General features: G+C 35.6%; 1 protein-coding gene and 1 long non-coding RNA gene across 3 annotated transcripts in view; both read left to right on the forward strand.

The window, feature by feature from the left end:
• The window catches only part of POLA1 (DNA polymerase alpha 1, catalytic subunit), a 184,013-nt gene that overhangs the window by 142,370 nt on the left and 29,546 nt on the right, over window positions 1–12,097 (forward strand). For both annotated transcript variants that reach the window (XM_014879714.2, XM_014879716.2), the window contains exon 36: window positions 37–133. In XM_014879714.2, coding sequence (XP_014735200.2) covers window positions 37–133 — 97 coding nt within the window. The remainder of the gene's footprint in view (window positions 1–36; window positions 134–12,097) is intronic.
• LOC148224949 (uncharacterized) lies at window positions 152–6,438 on the forward strand. The gene is made up of 2 exons (XR_015801792.1): window positions 152–5,480; window positions 5,774–6,438. It is a non-coding gene; the product is annotated as an uncharacterized LOC148224949 (long non-coding RNA).

Below are 12,097 nucleotides of genomic sequence, written 5' to 3' on the forward strand. Positions count from 1 at the left end.
AGTTGGGTTGGTAATTGCTGTCTTCTTATATTACAGTATTCTGATAAGGCCCTGTACACTCAGCTCTGCTTCTACCGATACATTTTTGATGTGGACTATGCAATGGATAAAGTGGTTACTGAGGAAGAAAAAGGTACGTTTAAAACTTTTAATTAATTAGTTATGGTTTAGAAGCAATTTGCATGCTAGACACTAGACCTACTGTACTCTTCAAATCTGAACTATGAGGCTGTAATCTAAAACAGAAAATAGAAGAAAGTATGGATTTAAGAATTCCCTGTAGACGGGAATGTGCTCAGTCAGAGTTCACCACTTTAAGAATATTTTATATGTCCCCTTTCTTCTTTTGAAGTGACTTTGTTTTGGAAAATGTGCTTTTCTTGCATTTTACACCCTTAAAGAAATCTCTTTGCTTGAAGGCCATGTTAACTTCAGTAAGTAGATAATTAAAATACGTATATAATTAAAACTTACATTCAGCTGTTAGTATTGAAGAGACACTTTATCAGGGAGAAAAATAAGGGCACAAGAAAAGCAGTAATGCTAATTGTCTACAAACCTCTCTTAAATAAAATACAGATTAACCTGATCTTAGGAAGATTTTTTTCTTTTCTCCCAATTACCATACATTTCTGAACTAAAACTTTTCTAAGCTGTAACGGATCAATGGGTTTTGTGCAGCTAGGATGATTTTCAAGCTTACCAAAGAATATTTCTAAGAGTGGGCTAATGCTTGGAATTCTGAAAAAAGACATGTTTGGGTCCCACCACTGAAATGTGTTGTCCACAGAGAGCACTTGGCTGTGTCCTCTGTGGATCTGGAGACGCCTATGAGGAAAAGGTGTTGCTTTTGGTACTGTCTGTGTTCTGATGGCTGCTCTGCTGTCAAAATTATCCCCACCCCGCCCTGCATCTGCAATTAAGTTACTCGGTGGTGATAAGAGATTAAATACAACTCAGTCTTTCTAAATGTTATTTTGATAAGCTATGTATGGAAATGAAAATAGTGTAACCTTTTACCTAAAAACTGCTCGAACAAGCAAACAGGCTGCTTTTGGCCTGTTGTACTTCCATTACTTCTTGCAGAGGTTCTCGTTTCCTCTCCTAGTCACTCTAAGTCAGTGAACTCAGCTCTGATGCTTGCATTTCACAGTGGCTTTGTACATCCAAAGAAGTCACAGTGTGCAGTCATGTTAGTCTAATAAATCTCCTGGAGGTGCACTGAAGGAATATTGTGGAGTGGATGCTACTGGTGGCTGAAACCAATCTGTGTGTAGATCTCTCACCTAGCATAAGGGCATAAGAGTAGAAAACACTTAATGGGTGATCACATCCAATCCCCTGCTGCAGTATTGCACTGCATTTTTCAGGACTCCAAGTTTCTGGAACTTCATTTGGCAACCTATGTGGTTTGGCAACCAGGTGGTTCTCCTGCTGCTGATCCAAAATGTGTTTCAGCCTATCGATCTGTGATGACTAAAAATTCACTATAATTTTCATGTTCTAACTTGTTTGTGGCTATTTTATGGCTATTCACTAAATGTGTATTTGTTTTACTTCCCTGATGTTCTCTGCTGTGCTTTTGGAAACAGTGATGACATCTCTGTTTTGTAGCTAAGGCAAAGATACTTCTAGCTTTCTTTAAGAAGAATTGGTCTCTGCTGTATGATTCTTCCTCTTAGGACCTTTGTGTGCAATCTTTCCTAGCTTGAATTAATCTTTGGAGTATGAAAAACTAGAAATGATGTGGTATTTTAGATAATATCTCTCCAGTGTCTTTACACGGGGTCTGTGTATTTACTGTAATTAGATCTTCTGGTGCTTTCTTGAGCCACCTACATCTTGTTCATAGCTGTTCATATCATTAACTTGTAGTGAAGTAATGATAGAAGTCCTGAGGCTTGAGAGGGTTTCTTTTCCTCTTGTCATTTCAGAATCATGGGTTTATTAATATCTCAGGTTCATGCCATTTGTTTCACTTAATTTTCCTGGTTTCATTAATTTTTGACTGCTTAATCTCATTTGTAATAGTAGACTTCAAGGTTAATAAATTCTCTCTGAAAAATAGTATGGTGGCTTCTGAATTCACATAATTTACCACCTTCTGCTTTAATGCGAAAATGTTTCTTGGACCCTGACCGCTAAGTTCAATAAAATTAGTTTTCAGAGCAATTCTTAAGGAATTGTGAGAATTCTAGTAGGACTTTTCTCTTGGACAGTTAACCATTCAGCATGGTGTATTTTTTCTCTTTTTCATAGCTGTTTGAAAATTATTATATTTTCTTCTTCAGTGAGCCAGTTATTTCAGTCATGGTATTGCAGCAGGAGTCAAGGCCAGATAAATTAAATCTCTTAATTTTCCTTTGACACTTGGTTGTCTTTAAAGCAATTGGCTATGTGGGTATGGTAAACCTATGAATAATTCTGTCCCATTTTTCAGATCACCTTTTTATTTTATAGATATCAATGTCCTCTGTCTTCTATACATATTTTACTGATGTGATACACTTAATGTTAAACTGTGTAGGATTAAATAATTTTCATGTACCATTTATGTTGTAAGTCTGAAATGGAAATCTAGCGAACTCTCCTTTATAACACGAAGCTAGTGTTTATTTTCCCTTGTAACAAAAAAGATTTTGTTTCAATGCCATCATTCACAAGCCATTTTGTCTTTGATCTCTGACAGTGCCTTTATCAGAAATGGTGGCAAAATTTAAATGTAGGTTTGGTATTTTCTAGTCTTCTCTTTTTATGTGACTAAACCACTGCTTGACTGTTGTTTTTATTTTGGTTTGGGGAGATTTTTTGCTTTGTGTTGGCTCATTGTTTCTTGAAGCCCAAATTGCATGGACTTTGGTTGTTTCTACCTCTTATTGCCATTTTTGCTGAATTTTTAAACACCAGTTCTTTTTACTTGTAGATTCTGTTTATTCCTATTAGCAGCTTTAGTTGTTTTTTATCTTGGAATGTTGTTCTATGAAAATAAAAAAGTTTTGATGGCTAGAGACGGAAGATATAAATCTGTTTTCCACTGTAGTTTGAAAGAATTCATGTCTTGTCTCATTCAGAACCTTGAGATTTCACTACTAGTTCACTTGCATTTTCTGTTCTTGCCTCTTCGAAATACAGAATCTTAATTACAGAGCAGGTTTTGTTTGTTCAGCTATTTATACTGAAGGCCCATATACTATTTATTGAAATGGAATCTAAAATAATGATTGTGAAATCAGTGGGAGTTCAAAAAGATATCCAGTCTGCTTCCTATCCCTGCAAGAGGATCAATACCACAGCCTACTTTTACAGATGGGCTAAATTTAAAAATCCTCTGGCAATGCAGGTTCTGCAACTTGGCAAGTTGTACAAACAATTTCTTAAGGTGTTTGATGTTCTCACTGTATTTACTGTAGAGAGCTGGTCTTGATATCTGAGGTGAATTTTGTTTTCTGAAGCTTATTCTGTGCAAAATGGGTGATACACTGTTCACTTAGAGAGTTACGTATTTAAAACATGCAGTGCTGTATTCTGAATCTCCTTCAACTACTAACCTGTTTTGTGGAGGAACAGCAGAAGAGTTTTCCATTTCTCTTTGTGTTTGGTTGTTGGTGGGGTTTTTTTTTTTGGTTGCTTTTTTTTTTCCTTTTTTTCCCCTCTTTTTTTATAGACCTTCAGTAGGTGGGGCCTACCACAGAGGAATACAGCAAAAGGATTAATTAATATGTTTTGCAGACTCTTCTCCTTTTTTTACCTGTATGGTGATTACAACATCGTTCTCTCATGTTTTATTTGGGATCTGCTGTAAACATTATAGTTATTTTTCCATCTTTTTCCTGTAAGAATCAAGAATAAGCTGACTGGTCTATGTGATATTTTCTTGTTTCAGTAACTGGTAAAGTCACCTGTTAATTATACCACCTAGGAATATTTGGATGATGTAGTTAGGGTCTTTCTGTCCTATAATTGATAATAGCATTTATCCTCCAAAGCAATGTTTCCTTTCATCTGGAAGTTTAAGGTGTGTTGTGATGATACAATTTAATAGGTTAGCATTGTGATACAGTGCAAGGTTCTTAGTTGTCATACTACAAGAAGTGAAATTCTGAAAATTCTGGGCTGTCTTTCTAAATTAGGAGCTGTTGCACAGTTAGTATTACGTTGAAAACCAGATTAATTTTGATTATTGCTATGCCCAAACCCCTAATTTAAGATACCAGTAATACTAGAAGGGCTGTTTTGTTCTCAATTTTTTTTTTTTAATCTGAAAAGGAAAAAACTGCTCTATTGTGAGCAGTGACATACTCAGCATGCTTTCAGCACTTTCTGACAGTTTTTTGAAGCTGGGCTGTGGGTTTAATCAGACATTGCTACTTAGGTGAGCAAGAAGAGCAGTAAAAAGCAGCAGGAGCAGCAAAGTAGTAGCATCCTCTCTTCATATAGCTGAAAAAGGAATAGGCCAACTATCAATGATATTGAGCGTTTGAGGCCCAAATGAGGACTATGTTCACTCTGTGTGTCAACTTCAGAATGGAAACCAATGTATTTCTGTGGCTATGCCATCAGGAGATCAAAATACAGTGTAGTAATCTTTATCTCATTATTCCATTCAAACACTGGTATTGTTCAATATTCAAAGATATTACTGTTTTCATTTTGCTTCTACTACAGTAAAATGAAAACCTCTGAAATTGGAGAGAAATGGAGCCCCCATAAAGTCACTGCAGCTACTGTGCCTTGCACAAATATCTCCAGTTCAGTTTCCCCTGACATCATCTGACATCAAGTAAAAGAGAAGGATGCTGCAATCTACTTAAACACAATGCATTAGTATCACTGTTTATGGTGCTGTGATCTTTTTGGAGAAGTAGGATCCTTGTCATAGGATTTTTTTCTGTTCCATACTGTGGAGAAGGGCTGGAAGCTACTGCCCTTCTGTCCCATTTCTCTGAGAGGGAAGGTCACAAATGTTGTTTGCAAGACATTTAAGTATCTCAGAGACAGAAATTGCAAAGCTGCTGTGGTGGATTCTTTCCCAGAATATATTTCACAACCCGTAGAACTTTGATTCTGAAAAGTCTCGATATATCCTCTTAATGGATAAGCAGAAGAAAATGAGGATGGGAGGAAGATAACTTTGGGAAAAGCAGTAAATATTCCTGTGTAGTAAGGAGATGTACATCTTTGAAGTATATGCCACTTTGTGGAAATAGAATGTAATGTAAATATGTTTTGATCATATACTTACAGGCTGCGATTTTGTAAAACCAAATGTATATTCAAAGGATGTTTTCATGCTTTTATTACAGCTTTTTGTGTGCACCTCACTCCACCCTTCCATGCAAACATCAAAAATCCCTAGTTTACTTTATGGATGAATAAACTGAAAAATGATTTTGGGATAAAAGAAACTCTTCTGGGCTGTTAGACCTAGATGTAAAAAAAAATTAGCTCTGAATATTTGTGTGAATCCTGTCAGTTCAATGGTGAGTATTTTTCCTCAGTGTGTTCATAACTTGGGGTGTCCAGTAGCAGACTGAAGTGATTTTTTTAATAGAAGATTTTTTGTAAATCAGAAAAATTTGCCATATTTTTTATAAATATACAGACAGAAGACTACAGCAAAGTACTTGTTGCAATAGTTAAGAAAGGGGATACATTTTCTACATGTGCATTCCAGTGGACAATAAGGAGAGATCATAAAAATTATCTAGGTGCATGTATGAGTGCATTTATTTGTAAGATGGCAGCAGCTGAAACCTGGCCTGTCTCTTTTCAGAAGGAACAGTTCAATAAACAAAACGTTTCTGATGGCATCACATCTCTAGGCACCATCACTAAGACTTCAGTTCACTGTAATGATCTCCACATCCAAGCAAACAAAAGCTCCTCTGCACATTTGCTGTCAAGTACTTTGTCTTCCAATCATGTTGTTTTGAAGAGACTGTAAAATAATAATTTTCAAGAATTTAATCTGAGTCTTTCTTCAAAAGCACTTGTTCATTTTTCCTTAATGCGTTGTTTTGAAGAGAAGGATTTGTGAACTTTTTTTTAAATTTGAGTCACTATTTCTTGAGTATTTTTAAATCTAACTTTTTTTGAAAGCAAAACCTACAGGAAGTTATTTGCAATAGGGTTTTTGAGCCTTTTGATGTAATATATGGGCAGTTAGATTATCTTTAAATCTTAGGTTATCCTCCCCTAATGATCATGCCTTTTTTTATTGGTATTGGACATTTTTAAGATTCTAAGTGCAATGTTTTCTCCATTCTCTTTCTGTTCATGTTGTCTTTTTATTGAACCTACAAAATCTAAATAAACCCCATTAACACTGTACATTTCTATAACCCTTTCTCTGAGTACAAAATATACTGGGTTGGTGCACCTCTCTTGGAGTTATTTTCTCTACTTGTGAAGGAAATAAATAGAAATAATGAGTTAAAACGGTTACAATATGTCTGCAGTGTGGAAAATCTGTGGCATGAGAGGAGTGCATTTACTGTGGTTCAGACCACTAAAAAAAGGGTTTTGATTAATGAGTTAATTTTTTTCCTTGCACAATGTATTAATGTTATGTATAGGATGAAGTAGTAGCTTAGTTAATTTCTGACTCCTCATAAATTGGAATGCTTATATGGCCATGGGGTGTTTTTGTATGTGGAAAAAAAGTGAACAGAAATATCTTCTCATTTGCACTTTAGGATTTTTTTCTTACTGAAGTATGAATAGGTACAAGTCAACTTGTTATTCCTAACCCATGCAATGGTGTCATCTCTCTGGTAGCATCTGCCTCCTCCTTTATCAGTTCTCCTGTGAGTTTCTCTAAACAGAAAATATTTCTAAAACTGTTCTTTCTTCACTCTTTCTTTTCTGTCTGAAACACTGGCATTTTTATTGTAGAGACCTTTGTCTTTCTGGTTTCATCTCCTTAGTAAAGTTTGGGTTTGGGTTTTTTTTTGGATGTGGGCCAGTTCTGGTGGTGTTCATTGTGAGTCAGAAACGATGGCATTTTAGTGACTACAGCTTCTCACAGCATTTTGGTCTTTTCTATAGAGAAAATTGCTAGACTAGCATGTTTCTCCTTTTAGAAGATCCAAAAGTTTTATAGATCTGATGTTACTAGAAAAAGTTATAAATTCCTGTGCTTCAGATACCAGAATTCTGACATCAGTGCTACTTCTAAAAAATTATTTTAGTAGAAATTGGAAATATAAATGTAAACAATTTAACTGTAAAGTGCGTTCAGTGTATGTCTGCCTAGACATCAGAAAGATAATGTAAAGCAAAGACTTAAAGAGATTTTTTAAAAGATACAATTATCTGTATGATTTTTAAGTCTCATAAGAAATGTATTTTAGAACTTGCCAGTGATGGCTTATAATCACTTTGATATTTTGAGGAAAATGGTAGCTTTAAACAGATGATACAGAATTTATTTTTAAAAATGTATTGTGCTTATACAGTTGATGGCTTTTATTTCCATAATGTTTTTTACTACATAATTATACATCTTAATTACGTAATTACCGTCATAATTATTATGTAATTACATGTAGTTCCACTAATTACAAAATCAGGAAGTGTAATTATCTACTAAAAACTTTCTGAAATCTTATTTGTTCACTAGAGATTATTTAAAAGACCAGTGACCTACTGAAGATGGTGTGCAGTGCTGTACTTCACACCAGCACTCTTTTTCCCCCTCCTTCATGGGCAGTGCAGTTTGACAGGGTTGTGGAGGGGCTTCCATGTCTTTAATTATGACTTGCCTTGATATGAGGTTGGAGAACTCAACTGTGTTGCCTGCAAATTTAGAGCCTCTTTAACTTTTGCCATTGATACCTCATGTCTTTAAATGTAAAGACTCTGCAGCTGAACATCCAGAAAGTTTCATGGTTTGAGTGAACACCTTTGTGACATTGTTTGTATTCTGGTTGAGGGTATCTGGTTCTGGTGTTTGGTGTCAGGTATAAAGATGTTTGGGAAAGTTTGGTTATGGCCATATAGATATGGAGTGAAGGCTTGACTCCACAAAAGATAAAGGGAATGCAGCTGATTTCTCAGGGTCCAGAGATTCCTTTTATTGCCTAAAACTGCTTTTGAAAAAATAGTTTAAATGTATTGATATGCATTTATGTCTGTATGTTATTTTATTGCTTACTATTGCACATTCTTGATTATAAATTTGTCTAATCATGCAGTTTGAAACCAAAAATAGTTAACTGCATGTTATAGAAGAGTAAAATTAATATTTAGGATAATCAATGGTTCTTTTGTCCTGGTGTTGTATTAAAAGAAGACAGTAACTATATTTTCTATATGTTAAATAAATCATGTGCTACCTTTAGTAGTTTGAATGAAAAGAGAACTGTGAAGTGTTAGATTTGGTGGTCTTTTTTCGTTCTGTGACACTGTGATGTATCAAAATGGCATCAGATATACAAAGCTTTCTCTCACATGCACTATGACAGCAAACATTTATTTATTATGTCACAGTATTAAAATCACCAAGAAGTATACTTTCAGTAACAGAAAGCAAAATTAATATGAAAGGTATAATTTTTAAAAAGTGATCACTAGTTGTGATACTAATAAAAAGGAAGAAAATGGTAATCTATGTCAACAGGGATCTATGAAGAAAGGAGGGCCCTGAAATTTCTTTGGAACACCTCAAGACTTAATACAGTTTTGCACATGTAGCAGAGTGTAATTTTTCTGTGCTTGTTACATAAGGCAACAATTTTATTGTATACTTGCCAAAAGCTATTCTTAGCTCCCAAACTTGGCCTGGGTTTGCAGTTGATCTGAATATGTCATCTGCTTGATGTTAAAAGTAATTACTTCAACTCACATCTCCTCAGTATATGAGTTCTAAAGAGAAATTGTCTCCAAACCTGTTTAAATTATATTGACCATTAAAAGAAACACATGGAATCATTATTTGTGAAAACAGGAGCCTTATTTAATCTTCAAGATTTAAATTATTGCTGCAAATAAAATTATGTTAATTATTATACTCACTGAAGTATAATAACTGCACGGGAGACATTTCTTTTGAAATATCTTTCTGTATCCTCAACAAACAAAGGATTTCTATCAAATACATTATGAAAATATAGTTATACTCTTTTCTCTAAGAAATGGATGGAGATAATCTCTTCTTTTTATTAGGGACTAGTAAGCCATGTAGAGAATAGCATAATGGAAAATTTTTTGTTTTATTCCATAGGGGACATAAAAATGGTGCATGATATATGTATAAAAATGCAGTACAAGACAAAGAAGTATCTAAATGCAGCTTAGATTTGATTTATTTAAATAAAAAAATACTGCCTCCCATAAAGGAATATTACATTTTTGCCATCTCTACATCAGAAAATTGTGGTGGTATCAGTCAGTCCCGAAGGATATATTTCTGGAGGAGTAGGGGCAGTTGAGCACTTGAAGAAGCCATGGCTGTTGATGCTTTGAAAATAAGGAATGCACAAGACAGTGTTTGGAGTACATATTCCAGAAATGAAATACCTCTTTGTCTCATGGACAGAGCCTCCACTTGCAGTTTTCAAATCCCTCTCTAAGCAAAGAAACTCAAGGTCACTCGTTCTGTAACCTTGGTAGTTATTTTGAGGCTGATCCCATTCTAACAATCCAACTACCAAATTTCATGTCTCAGTCTAATGTGGTTGGCTTTTGAGAACATCTGTGACAGGCTGAAATGTGGTTCAGCCTTTAAAAAAAAAAAAATTCCAGAAGGATGTTCTTCTGTCCTGGCTTGTCCCTGTTCTGGGAGGGGACTGAGATGGATACAAGGGGCAGCTGGTCAGGTTAGGGAGCTCTTCGTTTTTTATCTGGCAGGAATAGAAGAAGTTGATTTGATCCTGCAACTTACAACTGTTAAATGCATATCAAAATGTTTTCCTATCTTATATTATTTAACTCAGAATATAATAATGTAATTGTTTTGACATGAAAGCGTTACGTACTGTAGTATTTTCACTTATCTTTAAATAGACATTTTTCACTTTGTGAGAGATGCATGCAGTAAGACAAAAAATGAATAAGAGGAAGTGAGTGACAGCCTAACCTAGTTTATTTATTTTATAAAAACAAATAATATTTGACATTAGTAGAATTTTACAGACTTGGAATGAAAATATTTAGCTAGTTATGGTATAGTTTTATATTTCTAATGTGTCGATATATGTTCCATAAACTAACAGTAGCACATTTGTCAGATTAATATTTTAATTTGAGAATCTGTTACCTAGTCATGGCAGAGGGCAAAAAAAGCAATAGAGACTTTTTTTATTTTTTGATAAAGCTGAGCCTGTAGTTTAAAACATACTTAATGAAAAATAATGGTGAGTGACCAAAATCAGTTAGTCAACATAGTATAGTCAACATACTTAGAACATTAACTGCCATGTTTTTGAAGAGTAACGGTAAACTATAGTAACCAGGAACATGATGTGGAATGTTTCATACCTTAAATTTTGTATTGTACAGGAATTAATGGATTTGAAATTACTTATCAAGAATGCAATGGCATGATAACTTGAGATGTAATTCAGTTATTTTGAGTATTACTTAAGAGGTCTAAAGTGGAGGTTCTTGTTTGGAAACAAGTGCCATGTATTTTTTGAGCACTCTTGGATGTGGTGACTCCACCATGTCCTTGGGCATCCCATTCCAGTGTTTAACCACTTTTTCAGTGAAGAAATATTTTCTAACATTCAACCTGAACCTCCCCTGATGCAACTTAAAGCCATTTCCCCTTGTCCTGTCACTGCTTACCTGGGAGAAGAGGCCAACCCTCACTTGCCTACCCCCTCCTTTCAGGCAGCTCTAGAGAGCAATGATGTCTCCCCTGAGCCTCCTTTTCTCCAGGCTTAACACCCCCAGCTCCCTCAGCTGCTCCTGGTAAAGAGTCATCACGTCCTTTGTTGCCCTTCTCATGACACAGTCTAACAAAAAAGAGAAAGAAACAGAGGTTCTGATTTGAAGGTTTAGCTTCTGAAAGTCTGGATGCAAGTTTAAAACCACTATTTCTATTTTTTTCCATTTCCGTTCTCTGAAGATTTATCATCTGTTTCCAGTTAAGCCCTATTTCAGGTACAACAGTGATGGAAGCAGCCATTAAGGTGACCTGGACACAACTTTAAAATATTCTTCAGTTTTTCCAGAAAAATAGGAACTCTGATAAAATTCAGAAATTACAATGAAGTGTCCATGCCTTTTTGAAGTTTTGAATACAATCTGAAGACTTTGCTTCCTTTTGGTTTTATTGTGTTGTTCTGGCGATTTTGAACAAGAGAAGTATTCAGTCAGGAGCTCCTATTTGGACAAAACATGCATTTTATTTCAGTATTTAGTCTATTAACATACAAGCATGTCAGTATTTTCTACCAAATACCAAAAAGTTTAATTTTTATTCTGTTAAGGCATTTAACACTAGCGATTTTTGATACATACGTGTGTTCTCTGTCCTGCAAGTGACTACTAATGCTGCACTGACCCACCCACAGGAGCAACAAATATGCTTTGTTTCAACCTGAGCCTCCAAGACCCACTTTGGCCTGTGGTGTCTGTGGGTTTTGGGGCAGCTCTGATGTGTCTGGCCGCTGTTCTCGACACTTCTCCATTTCCAGGCATCTCTGCTGCCCTGGCAAAAACCACTCTCCCACTCTTGTAGGTCCTGGATTTGCTCAGCTCTTCCAGAATAGAATCATGGAATGGCTTGGGTTGGAAAGGACCTTGAAGATCACATAGCTCCAACCTCACTGCCATGGGCAGGGAACCTTCCACTAGACCAGGCTGGCCACCCAGCCTGGCCTTGAACGCTTCCAGGGATGGGGCATCCACAACTTCTCTGGGCAACCTGTGCCAGTGCCTCACCAACTTCACAGTAAAAAATTTCTTCCTAATATCCAATCAAAACCTTCCCTCTGTGTTTGAACCTATTTCCCCTTGTTCTGTCACTACATGCTCTTGTAAATAGTCTCTCTTCATCTTTCCTGTAAGTTCCCTTTAGTGAATTCTGGTTTTCCTTTTTTCAGTTCTATTATTGGTTTTTAAAGGGGAAATATGATAATCTGGATAGATT

The sequence above is a fragment of the Sturnus vulgaris genome, chromosome 2 (assembly GCF_052056855.1).
Source record: "Sturnus vulgaris isolate bStuVul1 chromosome 2, bStuVul1.hap1, whole genome shotgun sequence".
Classification (NCBI taxonomy): Eukaryota; Metazoa; Chordata; class Aves; order Passeriformes; family Sturnidae; genus Sturnus; species Sturnus vulgaris.